The 18,664-nt window shown below is 39.8% G+C and overlaps 1 protein-coding gene across 3 annotated transcripts in view; it reads left to right on the top strand.

Moving 5' to 3' along the window:
* BRWD1 (bromodomain and WD repeat domain containing 1) overlaps positions 1-16,454 on the top strand; it is a 64,057-nt gene extending 47,603 nt beyond the window's left edge. For 2 of the 3 annotated variants that reach the window (XM_077342713.1, XM_077342712.1), the window contains exons 33-42: positions 1,098-1,173; positions 1,372-1,413; positions 1,585-1,728; positions 2,752-2,904; positions 4,420-4,592; positions 6,482-6,717; positions 7,791-7,958; positions 8,965-9,876; positions 11,489-12,400; positions 14,108-16,454. In XM_077342713.1, the coding sequence (XP_077198828.1) occupies positions 1,098-1,173; positions 1,372-1,413; positions 1,585-1,728; positions 2,752-2,904; positions 4,420-4,592; positions 6,482-6,717; positions 7,791-7,958; positions 8,965-9,876; positions 11,489-12,400; positions 14,108-15,156 (3,865 nt within the window). In that variant the 3' untranslated portion in view covers positions 15,157-16,454. Of the gene's footprint in view, positions 1-1,097; positions 1,174-1,371; positions 1,414-1,584; positions 1,729-2,751; positions 2,905-4,419; positions 4,593-6,034; positions 6,459-6,481; positions 6,718-7,790; positions 7,959-8,964; positions 9,877-11,488; positions 12,401-14,107 lie in introns of those variants that run through there. The other variant, XM_077342714.1, reaches the window with a different exon arrangement.
* The last annotated feature ends 2,210 nt before the right edge of the window (positions 16,455-18,664 follow it).

The following is an 18,664-nucleotide window of genomic DNA, read 5'->3' as shown; positions in this document are numbered from 1 at the left end:
TGCTACTGAGAGTAGCTAAAGTCTTTAAGGAAAAACTAATGTAAATTGGTGGAAAAAAGCTTGAGTCCCTTGGCACCTCTAAGACCCGCCAAGTTTTGTTCAAGATATAAGTTTTTATGTGCGTGTACACTTGTGTACACTTGTGTACACTAAGAGCCTCTTGTGGCGCAGAGTGGTAAGGCAGCCGCCTGAAAGCTTTGCCCATGAGGCTGGGAGTTCAATCCCAGCAGCCGGCTCAAGGTTGACTCAGCCTTCCATCCTTCCGAGGTCGGTAAAATGAGTACCCAGCTTGCTGGGGGGTAAACGGTAATGACTGGGGAAGGCACTGGCAAACCACCCCGTATTGAGTCTGCCATGAAAACGCTAGAGGGCGTCACCCCAAGGGTCAGACATGACTCGGTGCTTGCACAGGGGATACCTTTACCTTTACACTTGTTTAGATACATTGAAATAGAAGTTACCAATGTATACATAGAGGTAGAGGGTAAGCCACAAGGTAGCGTGCGTGTGTGTGTGTGTGTATATATATATATGTATATGTGTGTGTGTGTAGATGTGTGTATGTATATATGTATATATATGTATATATGTATATATATATACATACCGGTTTGGTGTAGTGCCAGTTTGGTGTAGTGGTTAGGAGTGCGGACTTCTAATCTGGCATGCCGGGTTCGATTCTGCACTCCCCCACATGCAGCCAGCTGGGTGACCTTGGGCTCGCCACGGCACTGATAAAACTGTTCTGACCGGGCAGTGATATCAGCGCTCTCTCAGCCTCACCCACCCCACAGGGTGTGTGTTGTGGGGAGAGGAATGGGAAGGCGACTGTAAGCCGCTTTGAGCCTCCTTCGGGTAGGGAAAAGCGACATATAAGAACCAACTCTTCTTCTTCTATGTGTGTGTGTGTGTGTGTGTGTGTGTATGTATATGATATATATAGTTTAATAAAAGACCAAACTGGATTAAAAGTTTACATGGTCACTAGGGGGGGGGGTTAATTCTAGGGGAAAACATAGTGAAATAAATAGGTGTACTTAGATTGCTGGTTATGATATATTTGTGACTTTGTTGAACATAATATTTTTATCTTCCAGAAACCCAAATTCTGTGGATATTTTTGAGCTGTGTATTGCAACAAACAATGAGGATAGCACTGATGCTGATGATCTGGTAATGATTTTTGTCTGTGTAATGCACTATAAGTTAATCTTCCTGCATTTACTGTTTCTTTATCAAAACACATCCCCTCACCTTTCTCTTTGTAACGCTGCTATGTATTCAGTACTATAGGTTTACTTACCATGATGTTTTCTGGTACGACTCTCCATAAATGGCAATTTTAATGCAATTATCTGGTCTGTGTTGCAGGACAATGAAGAGACATATATGCCTAGAGTGCCTTCCAGAAAAGTAAGTCATTGTCCTTTAACATCTTTTTTTCTCTTCTAAAAATATGCTACTGGAAGAATGTTATATATCACCTTATTCAAGTTATAGCCCAGTGTATTTGGATGGATTGACAGGTAAAACTTCCTTAAAATAGACTTTATGCTTAGGAACCTTATGTTTGTATATTTATAGAGATGGGCTTTGAAGAAAACAATGGTGAAACCCAGCTATGATGAAAATAGTTGGAAGAAGCAATGTATGGAACTTGTAAATTTAATTTTCCAATGTGAGGATTCTGAGCCATTTAGACAACCTGTTGACCTGGATCATTACCCTGTAAGTTATTTGTCATTTATATTAATTTTAGCATGTTTTAGTTTATAGGTGTGTTGATAGTATATAGTACTTTCCTGTTTCTCTTTACTGCAGTGTTATAGATAGGTTACTCTGAGATCTTATTTGCCTTTAACCACTGCATAAGCTTTATAATTAAATAAAAGATATATTTATTCCCATAAAGGAAATATGATTGTTTTCTAGGCTGAATCCTCAGATAAATCCAGAATGATCTAAATTTACTACTCCACTTACACACAAACATTGAAATGGGGGATAAACTTTTCCTACTATTGAGAGCCAACTTGGTATAATGGTTCAGAGCAGCAGCCTCTAATCTGGAGAACTGGGTTTGATTCCCCACTCCTCCACATGCAGCCTGTTGGCTGATCTTGGGTTAGTCACAGTTCTCTCAGAGCTCTTTAAGCCCCACCTAACTTATTCTCAGGGTGTCCGTTGGGGGTACAGTAAGGTTCTTTGAGATGCCTTTGGGTAGTGAAAACTGGAATATGAAAGAACATTTACTCTGGTGATCTCTGTTAATAGATCTAAATATTTTAAGGAGGAATACTTATTCTTAAGTGATATTAAGTATATGCACAATCTAATACGGATAGAATTTCTTCATAGCCACAAACACTAGAAACATAGAAAATAAAAAGATGAGATTTGGAGGGGAAAATGGATTCTAAGAGGCACTTATAGATCATGAAAGTGTGTTTCCATGAGTTCATTCACTTCAAACACTTCACAAAGGAATGATGATGGAAGAATGCATATGGGACAAAAACGTTACTCTGGAATTGGGATATCCATAGAAATGTTAGAGTAGGATAATTTTTGAACAGGAATTGGCACTCTTCACATAATAATTCATAATAAAGCAGCATGTTTAATCTTGATTGATGTTATTGTGTTTTTTGTTTAATCCTGTTCTGTGTGAGAAATCTCCACCCTTTCAGTGCAGGAGATTGCTCAAAACTCTTACATAACGGAGTTATGTATTATATATGTCTTATGCAGGATTACAGAGAGATCATAGACACTCCAATGGATTTGGGTACAGTGAAAGAGACATTAGAAGCTGGAAATTATGATACTCCAATGGAATTGTGCAAAGATATCAGATTAATATTTAGCAATGCTAAATCATATACCCCAAACAAGAGGTCCAAGGTAATGTTTTATATTGTTAACCTTACAAGGTGTGTGTTGTGGGGAGAGGAAATGGAAAGGCGAATGTAAGCCGCTTTGAGACTCCTGGTAGAGAAAAGCAGCATATAAGAACCAACTCGTAGTAGTAGTAGTAGTAGTCAAACCGCTAAGTTCCAGTTACCTAATGGTTGTGAAAACAGTAAAAATATCAGAGCTAATGGATTGAATGACATTGCACTACAAATGTGATTTCTGTGAAAGACACATGATTGATTTATACCAAGAGGTATACCATGAATAGTAATCTTAGGAAGAAAACTAAAGAATTAGTCCAAAACTGGTCACAAGCTTGATATAGAATAACAAATTTTCCTTGGTAATGATGAAACTGCAAAATCATACAGCTGTAGAGGATTAGTGCTTCTAGATGCCTATATTTTGGCTAGACTAGATGTGGCTGGGCCAGTAATGCATAATAATCCACATAATTTATATACAGGGAGCTAAACCACATAATAATGTATATACAGTAAGCAATCAACACCTTATTTTGTTGTAGTCTACTGCTTTCAACACTCTTCTTCCATCTCAGATCACTTCTGGTGTAAGATCTGTGCTGGGAGAAAAATGCTGGAAGTATCATAAAATAATGAGGTGAGGTAAGGCCAAGCAGGGGGCAGAGTTTAGCTTATCTCACATCCACTTTTTAAAAATGCATCAGAAATAGATACCCTATTTTTAGATTTATAAGGGTGGACACTTGAATAACCACTCTTAGAATAAAGAAATGAGAGGTAAATTGAAAGTGCTTTTATTGAAGAGAAAAACTGCTGCTGGAAGAAGTCTTGGACACATGCTGCCTTATATAGAATCACATCATCAGTCCATCCCACAATATTATTTATCACAGTTCTCCAGGATCTCCAGTTTAGAGGTCTTTGATATCACTTCCTATGCGATCTTTTAAACTAGAAATTCTAGGGGTTGAATTTGAGACCTTCTTACTAAACAGATGTTGTACTGTTCAGGATTGGTTTCACCCCAAATACTTGATAAACATATTGGTAAGAGTTTTTGTCCAGTTGATGCATGTAGATCTGCACTACAATTTCATTTACAAAAACTTGAGTAGTGCTTTCATGCTTGATTTAAGGAAAGCTCTGATGAAGTCGGATTCTGTAAAGAAATATCATGGAATCTGGCAATACTTTTTTCTTACATGGTGGGAACTGATTTTGATTAAAACTTTTTGAAAAAGGTATGTCTGATAGAAAAACAGTTTTTCCTAACTTGTTTAATTCCTTAAATACATTAAAGAGAAACAGAAGTGGGCCTAAAATACTAGGTATACACTTTGAGAAAAAGAAATACTCTATGATTGTAATTGAAGTCATTAGGATCTCTGTTGTATCCCCCTATGATGTTGTATGTAAACCGCCCTGAGCCATATGGAAGGGGCGGTATAGAAATCAAATAAATAAATAAATAAAATAATTTTAAGTGTTCAAGTCTTAATCCGTTTTTTTTAAAATCTAGATCTATAGCATGACATTGAGGTTATCTGCATTATTTGAAGAAAAAATAAGAAGAATCATCTCTGACTTTAGAACTGGGCAAAAACACAATGAAAGATTTCAAAGAAGTCAGAAATATAGGAGGAGGAGGCGCAGTCAGACTAAATCTGCTCGGTACTCTATCAAAACACTCAGGTAACATCACTTGGAGCACTATGAAAAAATTGACAGTTTCTAACAGTAGGAATATTCTGTGCTTACAAATTGGTTTGAGACCCAAAAAAAGTTGGTGAGGGCAGTGGAAAAGACATGCCTCTCCATCCTCAAGCTATCTTCATTTCTTCTCTTTCACCTCTTCCTGTTTGATTTGGCTGTCATTGTATCATCTTGCTTGCCCCCATTCCATCGTTCCCTGTTGTTAAAATATATATATTTACTAGCTGCCAAGCCCACTGTAGAGCTAAATGCAGTGGACGTTAGCAGCCTTTCTGGGTCTGTGGTAGCCTGGCCCTGTGGCCCACCCGGCCACCTTTCAGTCCCGAAGGTGGAGGGGTGTCAGCAGCGGAGATGGTGGGTGCTATGGGCAGCAGCCATCCTACCTGGGAGGCAGTGGTGGCAGGCCCTCAGCACCCTCCGTGGCCGCTCCTGTGATGCTGCTTGGTGTGTGCTGTCCATGGAGCACATCTGGTGGTGGCTCCCCACGGGCGATGCTGCCTCTCATGTGAGTGCCGGGTGTGCTGTCTGCCACTGCCGCCATGTAGCCTGGCCCTCTGTGGGCCCTCTGTGGGTGGCGGTGGCGGGCTTCCGGGAATGATACCGCCTGCAAGTGGGCACACCGGGTGGGTCGGCCATCAGCACTGCCGTGTCCACCACCTTGTTGAAGAAGAAGAGTTGGTTCTTATATGCCGCTTTTCCGTACCCGAAGGAGGCTCAAAGCGCCTTACAGTTGCCTGCCCATTCCTCTCCCCACAACAGGACACCCTGTGGGGTGGGTGAGGCTGAGAGAGCCCTGATATCACTGCTCGGTCAGAACAGTTTTATCAGTGCAGAATCAAACCTGACATGCCAGATTAGAAGTCCACACTCTTAACCACTACGCCAAACTTGGCCCCTCTGAGGGCCCTGCGGGGTTGTAGGTGGTGGGTGACTCGTTGGCGCGCTGGGCAGATTGGCTGTCACTGCCAACTCTGCCTTGTGTCCACTGCCTTCAGCGGTTGGGTCAAGATGTGTGGCGGCACAGCCATAGGCAGGCTCCCCCTTGCTGGCTCAACCGGCCACCGTGCAGGTGAAGTGAGTGTACCGCCGTTATTTTGGGAACACCTGATAGTCAATGTTAAAGGGCATTTAAAGGAACTGCAATCCCTTGAAGGCATTTAAAAGGACTGTGATCTCTTTAAACATTCTCCCTCCATTGGAAACAATGGTACCCATAGACCTCTTGGTCCAGTCTTTTGAAACTTTGGGGGGGGGGGGTTGTGAAGGATAGCATCAAAATATCAAAAAAAAAAATGGGGAATACTGATTTTTTTTTTGTATTCAATATACCCAAACCCCTATCCCTTCCTGTCTTCTGTTTTGTTGTCCGATAATCCTGGCTGCTGCTTTTTCTCTTTGGTGTAATTCCTTCTGACTTGTAATTGATCAGCCATCTTCTTTCCCATAACCCTGCTGGCCAGCAAATTCCCTCTTGTTTTTTCTCTTAGCCCTTACATTGCACGTTTCTATTGTCTTCCCCATCTCTTTGTCTTTCTCCCTTTGCTCTGCTGATCCTTAGTTAGAAAAAAAACTAAAACAAAAACAAAACAAAGAAGCCTGTGAGTTACTAGATAACCTGATAAAGCTAGCACTGATAATGTTGTATCCTCTTGCGAAACTTTGATTGGCAACTTTGTTTCACTTTTTGAAGTTTAACCCCCCCCCCCCCCCCGCGCACACAGACACATGCACAATCATTGAAGCATTTATCAAGCTTGAAAAATACAATTGATATACACAGGGGAACATTACTCTGTTAAAATAACCCATTTTAATTTTATTAAATACATCCATACATTGATTGCAAGCTGTTTTCATTTTCTGTTAAGAAATACAAAGCAGAAACAAACTAAATCTCGTTCAAGAAATCAGTCAGAGAGAGAAGAATCTTCTAACCAACACATCTCAAGCAGAGGGTGCTGTGTTACAAGCCATAAAATTAATGCTGCCAGCTCCAGACACAGCATTCCTGGCATATCTTCTGACTCTACATCTGCATTGTCCTTCGGAAAAAGTGGACAAACAAGTGGCACAGCCAAAGCTCATAGCTCCACATTATCATCAGGTAAGTACATATTTTGAAGAATCTGTTAAAGGAAACATTTTACTACTCCTCTGTCTTGCAGTTAGTATTACTGGGTTCAAGTTTTACTTTTAGCAGTGTACATCTTATGCAACAAAACAGATCTTCCATTAAGACCCATACATTAACTGAGGGGGGGGGTCTTTAAAATTCTACCATGCTTTCTTTTGAAGCAGTGGCTATTTTCAGTTCCTAATTCCACAATCAGTTTACACTAAATATAAATAATAAATTCTGCCAATTGTTAATAACAAAATTCCGTTGTCCTTCCCTCACAACTTTTTTCAGCATTCTGTACTTTCAGTATAGTCAGTCCTCAATGGTAGGTCTTTTGTTGTCTTTTTCTTTTGAGGAGCTTACAAAATCACATTTTTCTGCTAATGTGATGAGTTCATGTAGAAATCCTGGTCTCTGGAAGGTCAGATTTTGGTGTTTGTCATTAGGGTCAGCTATATTCACTAGTAGGCTCCAACCCGTAACTTATCAGCTTTTAGTGCAGGAGGGAATAAGTATAGATCTTGCCTGATTATCTCTTGAGTGTAGCTGCACCCTATGGTTATTTGTCTGTATGTATCCCGCAATCCACAGTACAGCCTTGGGGCTAGGGTTGAAAGAAGGGTAGTTCTTTCCTTTTAAACAGAAAAGCTGGCAGGATCAAATTTTTAGTAGTGGTTTTGTTTCAAGTATTGAGTATCTTTCCTTCCCATTTTCTAGAGAAGTATATAACATTATTTGTTTATTTATTTGTTTATTTATTTTCTTAGATTTTTATAACACCCTTTCCATACGGCCCAAGGTAGTTAATAAAATTAGAATTATTATTAAGACTGTGATGTGATGTGATGTGGACCAGGTATATTATTTTGTATGAAACTGCAGCTTTTGTGTGCAGTTCTTTATAATAAAATTAATTAACATTGGGGATTGTAGTGATTTAATAAAAGTTACTGTTCAAGTTAGAAACTTTTTGGGGGAATTGAGAAATAGAATGAGTAAAACCTATAAATATTAACATTTGAAGTCTGATTAGCATTAAATAATATAACCTTTTCCAGAAAGTGAATTAGAACATTCAACAGCTACTTCATCTTCAAGTAGTTCAGAGGGGAGCAAAGAAAGTTCTGTAGAGCTCTCCTATCCTATGTTACATGATGGACTATCTGGGAAAAAGAATAACAACTTCCGAGTTACTCGAAACAGAGTATATCAGCAGAAACAAATAGGTAAGAGTAATTCCGTGAATAGTAATAGTAGAACTGTTATGCCCAGGTATGCAGCTGTGTCATTTTGAAATTCATCCCCCATCTTTTAATCCAACGGGTTCTCAGTACAGTTAAAAGGCAACAAAGGCAATATATGGTATAAAATCAAAAGGTAATTCATGTTTCTAACTTGATGAAAATAACTATTTAACTGTTAAAACCAGGATCAGCCATGAAATGAAAATAAAAATGTCACAGCACAGAATAAAACAATCCAGCCAGCTCTCCTTTGTAGAAGGCTTGTGAAATACCTTTAAAAGTCTTGACCGCCTTTGTAAAATCTGTGTGAGCATAAATTCAGCAGGTCTTCCTAGGAAGGGATCTTGATAAAAGAGCACATAACTAAAATTCCATCTTATGTTCATTGGTTAAACGACTACTTCAGCAGTTCCCTTTTGCACTTCCACTTCCACAGGGTACTCTCAGCTAATTTCGTGCTGTAATTAATCAACAGCCCTCCCCTCCCAGAAACACTTCAGATTGACCATCACTTTAGGTTGCATTAGCAACAACAGAAAAATGAACTATAAAACATTAGAACAATAAATGCATATGTATTATTGTCATCACTTCTGTGTATTATTTACTCCATTGTTGTAGGATAGCCAAATGAAGTAGTGCTGTTACAGGCTTTTAATTGTAAATTGTATGAATACAGAACATATGGGATATCCCTTTGTGCTTTTCAGTGTACATGATTTTAGGATCTTGATCTGTGTTTATTGAAAGTTCAGCAAGGAAAAACACTATGGTGCACAAAAATACAATTGCACTTCAAATACTGTTTTTCTACTGTGATTGTGGTGCTAATATCTTAGGTCTATCTAGAGGACTAAAATGCTAGCACTAGAGTTCTTAAGAGCTTGGCCCAGAACTTTTAATAACTAAGCACCTGGAGAAATGCAAAACTTGTGAATTCAGAAATATTAAATATTTGCAAACAAATTTGATTTTTTTTAATGCCCAGATTCTCACGAGACAGGAAATCTCCAAAGAATCACTAGGAGAAAAATATATGAAAAACATACTGAGTGTTCAGCAGAGCCATGCAAAGCCTTGAGCAACCGACATCGAAGGCACAGAAAAATTCCACGCAGGAGTGCTACTGTAGCAGCTAATAAACTAAGACTGATGAGTGATGTGGAAGAGGAGCGTTCTAGCTCAGAAAGTATAGGTATTGGAAACAAAAACAGAAAACTGCCTCATCGTAATGCTTCTGCTGCAGCAAGAAAAGTGTTGCTAAATGTTTCTTACAGTTCCATACAGAGTGAAAGTGATAAGGAAGAAAAAGCACAATGCAGCCGAAAGAAAACTTTTGAAGCTGATTCTGCTAGTGGTGCTGTTAAAAAGAGGCATATTAGTGAATCTGAAAGTGAGAGTTCAGATTCTGAAAGCAGCATGCAACAAAAATTAAAGAGCTGTCACATTAATGGCCATAAGCAGCCACACAGAGCGGACTGCCATGCATCTCCTAAAATAAAACCCACTGTAGAATTTTCAGAAGACGACTCTAAAAATCATACTTCAGAAGATGGAAGTGTTCAACAGGCTTTTGATCATTCTGCATCCAGAAGTAACTCCAGAAGCAACTCTGAGGCAGATTCTGAATCAGACAAATACACTGAGGTACCAAAACAGGCACTCAAAAAGGCACCAACTCGCTACAGGAAAGCAAAAGTTTTAAGTGACTCAGAAGAAATGGCAGATTCTGGAGGAGAGGATGAGAAATTTAGTCTCTTAGAGAACAGAGGAGCAGAAACTTTAAGACAACGAGATGATGGTGCCAAGTGCTCATCTAAATTGGAATCTGAGAGAGACTCTGATTGCAGTAACTTCAGCAGTGCACCAAAAAGATGGAAAAGGAGAACTGTCAGGAAAGGTGATGTATAAAATGATCAAATACAAGGTTTGGGTTTTATTTATTTGAAATTAAAATGCATTTCCTTGTAGCCTCAGTCAGTGCATTTCCCTGTTCTCAACAGAGTTTACTTTGTAGAACAAAACCAACACAGCACAGTTTGCAAATCTTAAGCTGCACTCCTCACTTCATTTAGGTAGTTCAGAATCTGTGTTTTGTGGGGTGTACTGGATTTTCACAGTTAAAAAAAAGATATTTATCTAAAGCATTTATTGGCTGCCTTTCTTCCATACAGAGTGCAAGGCAGCTAAAATCCATAAACAATTTTTTTTTAAGTACAGTTTAGGACTGCTGGTAAACTAATCAAACGTGGTCCTAAATAAAGCCAGGTTTGCCACATGGTAGTGCTACTCAACATAGCAGTCACCTTAGAGAACTAGCCACCTGGTTTTCTAAAGTGACTGCTGTGTCTAGCAGCACTTAATTAGCAAACCTGGCTTTTCAAGAGGAGTATAACCCCATCCAAGACAGGAGAGATCTGAAGTCCATGTTCTGTCTTTTTACTAAGTCTGAGAACCTCTGTCCTGTCAGAATTAGTTTTAGTTGTTCAACCTCATCCAAATCCGTTAGTGACTGTGAGCACTGCTACAGGCATCAATAGTATTCTCAATTGGGTGGGAAAGAAATGTAGACTGGGGTATCATCTGCATATTGGTGACACCACAACCCAAGTGTCCTGATTATCTTCCCCAGCAGCTTTATGTAGATATTAAATAGCACAGGGGATAAAATCTAACCCTGTGGAACCCAACTGGCTAATGATCCAGAGCAGGAATCCCCCAGATAGGACTTGAACTGCTTTAATATGGTATCCCCCAGTCCAAGTGCCAAGAGGTGGCTGATAGTATCAAAGGCCACTGAGAAATTCAGCAGAACTAATTAGGGTCACCTTCTCCCTGTCCAGTTCTCAGTAAAGGTCACCAAAAAAGGTGACCAAATCTGTTTCTGGCGCTAAGAAGCACCAACCAGTTCAAGCACTTTGCCCAAGAATGCAATATTAGAACATTGACTAGAAGTTGTCCCACGTAGGAAAGTTTGTTTCAAAACAGGTCTCATGAGACTGCTTCCTTGAGCATGAGTTGCATAACTCTTACCTCCAAGGAAGCATTTACAATTCCCCTTTCCCACTTGACCAGTTCCCCCCCTCCCCCAGTAGCTTTCGTCAGCCAGGAAGGCAAGGGTCGAGAATAGTAAAACAGAACAGGCCCATTGTGTGGGATCAGTAATTATTTAGGACATGCCCAGCAGGTCACTGTTTTTATATAATATATATATTTTAAAATATATTTCCCTTTCTCCAAGACTACTGGAGTCCAAAGCAGATAATGAGAAAATAAAAAATAAAATAGTCAGCAGTGACAAATACTTAAGTCCAAGCAACTCTTAACTAATTTGTGGTATACAAAAAAATGGTTAATAAGAGGAATTTTGCCTTAGCATCAGGGATGTCTTTATGTGTTGCAGTATCTTTAGCTTTATTTAACTGTTAAGTTTGGCCACTGTTACTATAAATGTGTGTATTTTTCAAGAGTTTATTAATGTCTATATGCATTGTTTTTGCATGCCTTTATAGAATGTGTCATCCAGCAGAATGGTCATAACAGAAAATCTGCCAGAAAAAGACCACATCAAAGTGATTCTCAGAAAGAAGAGGAAGATTATAAAATGCAAAATAGTGAGCATCATAGCTGGAAACAATTACCACACAGGAATCCTACTGTGACAGTTACTAAATTGAGGCTTTTGAATGACGTGCAGGACCTTTCAAACTGGGAAGGCTCTGGGAGTAAGAATGAAGGACTTCCCCATCGGGCTGCTTCTTCTGCAACTAAAAAAATGCATGACAGCTCAGGGGTTGGAGGTCAGCAGTCTGATGAACAAATAACAAGGTGCAGTAACAGAAGAAAACGCTCTGTGACTGGTTCAACTGCTTTTTCTGGTATACAACAATATAATAGTGAATCTGAAAATAGTTCAGATTCTGAAAGTAACAGAAGAAAGAACAGGAATGCTAAAACAAACAAATACCAACACAGAACTGTGTGTGATGAATCTCTTAAAATTACACCCAGGATGGAATTTTCAGAGAGAAACTCCAAAAGCCATGTGTCTCAGGATAGAAGTTTTCCCCACGTCTTGGCTTGTACACGTACACAGAATGCTCTAAATAGTTCTGAATCCGAAGTAGACACTGAGATAGACAAATGCAATGAAAATGTTGGGAAGCAGCAGAACCTTAAAAAGACCCCAGTTTCTTCCAATGAATCGAAAGTAAAAAATCACATTGAAGCAACAACAGAATCTGACGTAGAACATACAGGAGATGGAACAGGCTCTCTGCAAGGCAGCAACAAGCCTTTAAGAAGAATGAAATCTGGAGGCACAGCACACTCAGAAACGGCATCCTACTCGGATAGTAGTACCTATGATTCCCCAAAACAAAAACAGATGAAAAAGAAGGGGGAAATGAAAAACTTTAGGAAAGGTAATGTTTTTTTACATAATGCATTAATTTTGTCTAGACTGGGAATGTACAGCCTTTTTACCTGCATGTTTGTGTGTGGGGTTTACCTATGAAGATATTGGTTTTCCAGCAAACAAGGCGGCCTGGGGCTGAGATGTAAGCTTTTTACTTAGCCAGGCATACTTCACTTGCTGTAAAAAGGTAAAGGTATCCCCTGTGCAAGCACCGAGTCATGTCTGACCCTTGGGGTGACGCCCTCTAGCGTTTTCATGGCAGACTCAATACGGGGTGGTTTGCCAGTGCCTTCCCCAGTCATTACCGTTTACCCCCCAGCAAGCTGGGTACTCATTTTACCGACCTCGGAAGGATGGAAGGCTGAGTCAACCTTGAGCCGGCTGCTGGGATTGAACTCCCAGCCTCATGGGCAAAGCTTTCAGACGGCTGCCTTACCACTCTGCGCCACAAGAGGCTCTTCACTTGCTGTATATAGAAGTTATTTTTGGTATAGAAGTAAGGAGCTAAAGTAAAGCTCTCTTAAGAAATGTCAGTATGAAACATCAGTGGTTTTACATAGGATGTACACAGGAATATAATTGTTATGGATGGAAATAACACCTGTGCATCATCTGGTACTACAAGGTGCTTGTGAGCAGTGGCAGAGTTTCCACTCCTACTGTCACTCTCAGAACTATCGTACTCCAAATGCTAATATTACATAATAATTGCTGCTCTGCTGGAACAGACCTTTCCTCAAGGTGCTGCTAATTTTCTGGCTTGCCTTTTGGTTCTTCCATGCTTAGCTTTCAGGCATGTGATGCTTGGCCAGGAAGGAAAGAGTGGGCTGGTGCCATGCCACATGGATGTTTTTGCATGTTCCCTCCTGGATGGAAGTTGGGGGCTCAGGGCTAGTTTTTTTTTTTTCTCTCCAACTTTTCTGATGAATCATGCCAGATAGATGAAGGGAGCAACGGTGATGGGTTTGAGGACAGTGGAACATGGAAGGTGACCACCTTGTCTGAGGTTTAGTTCCTCGGTCCTTCAAGAAGCCCATTCCCTCTTGGCCTCAGAAGTAATTCTACTTGAGGAGAGTAGCAATGTTCAGAGAGGCAGAAGTTCCACATGTTTTGCTTGTAACTGCTCATGGCCATCTTATAGCCTGAGTGCACTGAACAGCAATGCGGTGCTGTTCCACAGTCGAGCACTAGCCATTGGTATGGGGCTGCTGGCAGAGTGAGAACGATGTCCTGGTGTTGTGCTCTGAGCCCAGCAAAACGATCTGATATTTTGGAATTGCCTACTTCCTGGCCTTTGCTGAGCCTATGCAAATGGTGTCATGTTAACTGGAGAAGCAATACACACTCTGGGATTTCAGATTAAATAAAAAGCTTTCAAGATTTTCATATTTTAAATTGAGAGTTAGAGGGTGGGGAAAGAGGACAGTAACGTATGACAAGTGATCAAGGCCTAGAACTGGAAATGTGTGACTGCTAAAAGGCTATCATAGTAATGTTCTTGATAAATTCATGCTTTGACTCACATGAGTATTTTTTAACATATATAAAGACAATTTACATATTAAATTATTTGATGAATGTTTCAAATATCCAATTTTGTTGCTGTCCTATAATGTAAGCTGGCTTCTCAGTATGACTTCACTATGCCATTTCTTTAAATGAAATAATTTATGTTGATAACACAGCATTTTAAACTTCAGATTTTTTTTTGCAGTGTCAGCTTTTCAAGGAATAAGGCAAAGTCCAATAGTACTCAGGAACAGGAAAACCTTTCAGAAATTTGTGGAATCAAATAGTGAACCAATGAATATCCATGTGAATGGGAAGAAAAATCCACGCCGTAGTGCTGCTGTGGCTGCTAATAAAATTAAGCTCATTAGCGACACTAAGGAAAACATCTCAAGTCCAGAATTTGATAATGCTAAAAACACAGCCCGAAGACTTCCATGCCGCAGTGTATCTGCTGCAGCCAGAAAGTTGATACTGGATATTCTACCTTCCTCCTCTGAAAGTGAAACAGATCCAAAAATGCATGAGAAGAAAAGAATTCAGACCAGTTCTTGTACAGCTAAAAAATCTGGAGAACCAAATACAAAAAATTTGGATTGTAAAAAAGAGTGTGTAGAAAATCAAAAGAGTAGGAAAAGCAATAGCTCAAGACAGCAGTCTCTCAGAACTGTGAGTAGTATGTCTCGTAGAAGAAAAAGGCTTGCAAAACCTTTGGAAGAAGGATCATCTCATAGTCCTTCATTTGAAAATCAGATAAGTCAGTCAGGTTCTGCAGATAACCAAAACATAGCAAGCAGCTCTGTAACCGATTCTGAATCTGAAAAGGGGTATGGTGATAAAAATGTGAAGAGCATAACAGAGGCTGTAAAAGAGGAGCAAAAGCAAAGTAGTTTGTCAAAAATCAGGAAACCCACAACTTTGAGAAGCTCAAAATCTGAACCTGATGGCTGTCGCAATTACTCATCTGATTCAGAATCTCAAACAGAATCTAAGGACATTGACAGTAGCAAGGATAGAACAAAAAAGAGGAAAAGGAAAGCCATGGCAGCAAGTAAAAATATAAATGATGGTATCTCTGAACCTTCCAGAGCATACCAGAGAAGGAAGCGACCAAAAGTGAGTGAAGAAAATGATTCTGAAGAACTGGATTATGCAAAGTATAAAAGAGTGAATCGGCGTTCCAAAATAAGAACTAGAAATGGAGGCAGGAGGACTGTAAGATACGCAGATGATGAAGATGATTGTGACATGTAACCTCTGATTCTTCAGTTAATGACACATATTGGTTCTCTTCCTATAATTCAGGGAATACATATGTATATTTTTCTATGAAAAAGTTAACTATGGAGACTCTCCTTTTCTTATTGTGACTTTGCACTTGTCTGCTCGTTTAGCAGCATTTAGCACATATGCCAAAATGTGCCTCATTATAGGGGGCAAAATGTATCTCTATTGGTATTTTGCTAAATATGGTAGTAAATGGGGAGGGGGGTAAAATATTAAGTAACAAAAGCTGTATGTTTAGTATTATAGGTGCTGCACAGAGACACTACCTATGTCATTCTGTAATAGTCTGTTCAGGAACAGATAACTTGAACAGTTTTTTTAGAGATTGTATAAATCAGACTAGCATCTAATACTGTATATTATAAGCAAGGTGGATACTGATTTAAGAATAACAGATACAAAGTGGTTCCCATGCAAATAATGAATTTGTTTTTGAGCGGTGCTATCATTTTTCAAAACATGCAGCTTGAACTAATTGGTAATAAAACACTTACCAATTTATAAATTTATAAATATGTGGATAAAGGATTTTGCTGTCAGATACAATCTTTTAATATGTGGCTTCCATGTTGTACATTTTCAGATAATTGAATACAGACGATCACTTGAGCCTAAGGTTTTTTTTTTTTTTGTGCGTTTTGTTACAGGAAAAAAAGCAAAATTAAAAGTAAAGCTTGTGTTTTGTGGGGTTGTTTTCAAAAAGGATTAAAATTTTCTGCTGTTAAGAGTATGAGTATTTAAGGTGTTCTGCTAGAGCTGGAGGCCTGATTCCTTAAGATTTAATTACGTGTAACTTAGATCATTGGTGCACTGAAATTTCACCACCTGACTTGTCAAAAGTACAGCACCTTCACATTGGTGGTGTTTAGGATGGCGCTGTAAAAACAAATGTGATCTATCTTTTATTGTTATATATCAAGAATGGGAAGTACATGGTATTGTATAACTGTCTAATGGTGAAATATGTGCAATTTCCTTTACTAATACCACTCCAGTCTGGTATGGCTTCTCTGGGGAGGTGTATGGTATTTAAACCCACTCCTCCCCTTTTGCAGGGATTACCAGTTTGTTTCTAATGTGGCCCTATTTGTTTTAATTTTGTGAAAATTCTTCACTTCTGCATTAAATATAACAGGCATTTTAATTTATCCTTATGGGCCACCTGAGATTTTCTTCTGAGATCCGTTACGTTGGAATGTTTGTTGTCTTCAGTTTCTTGATTTCTAAAGCAAAAACTCCCTAAAATAAAACATGTCTATTAAGAATGCTAGTTATCACAGTGTTTTATTTTTCTGTGTTACCTTTAAAACGTATTTAGCATGAAGGTTGATTGGGCTCTTTAGCATGTTTTAGGAAGTTTTGAAATTAAGCAAATTTTTTAAAATGATAAATCCCCAAGTCATTGAATCTAAAATTCACTTCTGCGTAAAATGGACATTTTCTTGCAACTAATGAGTGGATTTAAATTGTCATGTTACAGTAAATCAACACACCATAAGGTTTCCAAAAGCAGTTCTGAAATGTATTACTCTTTTCTGCACCTTACGCTTCCCTAACTTTGAGCCTTTCCAGCCAGTCTGGGATGCTTATATAAATAAATGAACATACCATGATCAGTATCCTAAAATATAAAGGATATGTTAGTGTAAAGACCCAGTGCTGAGATTATTGTAAATCTGCAGTTAGAGCTCAGACAGTTGCACATTAGAGCCAGAATCTAAAGAGCTGCAGTATTTCCCACTGCTTACAGTGGGCCTTTATTTATTTGTTTGTTTGTATGTATGTATGTATGCCGCCCTCCCCAAGGGTTCAAGGCGGTTTACAGAAAACAGGAAAAGATACAGATAACATATGGTAACAGGTGATAACAGTAATAACATCATAACAATAATAACTTAACAAGATCATAACAATAACATTATAAAATAGAAATTGCAAGAGCCTCAGCTCAACTCTTACTGGGACCCAGTGGGTAAAGCAGATTAGTATCAGTCGTAGTGGGAGGGGGGGGGCTTGGGGGCTAATTGGAAGCGGTGGTTTGGGTCGACCTCAACCAAACGCCTGATGGAGGAGCTCCCTTTTGCAGGTCCTGTAGAACTTGTTTAGGTTCTGTCAGGGCCCTGATCTCTGGGAGCTCATTCCACCAGGTGGGGGCCAGAACAAAGAAAGCTCTTGCCCTGGTTGAGGTCAAGCAGGCTTCCTTGGGGCCAGGGACCACCAGGAGGTTGAATGTAGTAGAGCACAAGGCTCTTTGAGTTGTGTAGGTGGAGAGGCAGTCCCTCAGGTATACTGGGCCCAGACTGTGTATGGCCTTAAAGGTGATAACCAACAAGCCTGATCCGGAATTCAACCGGGAGCCAGTCCAGCTGCTGGAGGATGGGCTGGATGTGGGACCTCCGAGGTGTTGCTGTGAGGCCCCTGACAGCCGCGTTCTGGACCAGTTGCAGTTTCCGGATCAAGGATAAGGGCAGGCCAGCGTAGAGCGAGTTTCAGATGGCCTGATGTTTGTCAGTTAGTCATATTTTGAAATAGGAGGCAGTTTCAAAAGCAGTGTGGCATTCTGCTGCTATTCAAAGGTTTGTTTTTAATGGAGCTGCTCTGCCCTCCTTGAATGTGTCTAATCATTAGTGTTCTAAGCTTGTCTTCATTCTAAAAAGCCAAAAAGCAAGCTCTGTTCCTATTCCTGTGGCTTGTACATCCATCCTTTCTTGCCACTAAACATAGTGGAGTACACAGTACTCCAGGTGCAGCCTGTCCAATACTGTGTATAGTGGGACTAATGTCTTATGACTTGGACATCATGCCTCTGCATTAGCCTCTTTTGCCACTGCATTACTGTTCGTATTTAGCTTACAGTCTACCCATGCCCCAAGATTTTGTTGACAAACTACTACCCAGAAATCTGTTCCCCCATCCACTGCGTGCTCATTTTTGCTACCCAGATGTAGAACTGTGCTATTTGCTGAATTGCATTGAATTCACACCTGTCCACTTTTCAATTGTGGCTGCAACATATGGTCCAGCAAACATGCCCAATAAATTTTTTGGGGGGGGGTGTTCAGATTTTGTTGAAAGCTATGTCTTCTGGGGTGTTTGCTATTCCTTTCAATTTGGTATCATCTGCAAATTAGTCCCTCCACCCCATCTGGATAATTTATAAAATATTGAAAAGTACTGGGCTCAGAACAGAGCCCATGGAACCACAACTGGGCACCTCAAGGTTACTCATCAGAATATCATGGGGCAGGGGTAGTCAACCTGTGGTCCTCCAGATGTTCATGGACTACAATTCCCAGGAGCCCCTGCCAGTGTTTGCTGGCAGGGGCTCGTGGGAATTGTGGTCCATGGACATCTGGAGGACCACAGGTTGACTACCCTTGTCATGGGGGACCCTGTTAGAAACTTTACTGAAATCAGGAAAACAACATTAGTGGTATCCCCATGATTCAGCAAGCTCATCACTCGATCAACAAAG

This window comes from Paroedura picta, chromosome 6 (assembly GCF_049243985.1).
Source record: "Paroedura picta isolate Pp20150507F chromosome 6, Ppicta_v3.0, whole genome shotgun sequence".
In the NCBI taxonomy this organism is placed as follows: Eukaryota; Metazoa; Chordata; class Lepidosauria; order Squamata; family Gekkonidae; genus Paroedura; species Paroedura picta.
This window is presented reverse-complemented; position numbering and strand designations above follow the sequence as displayed.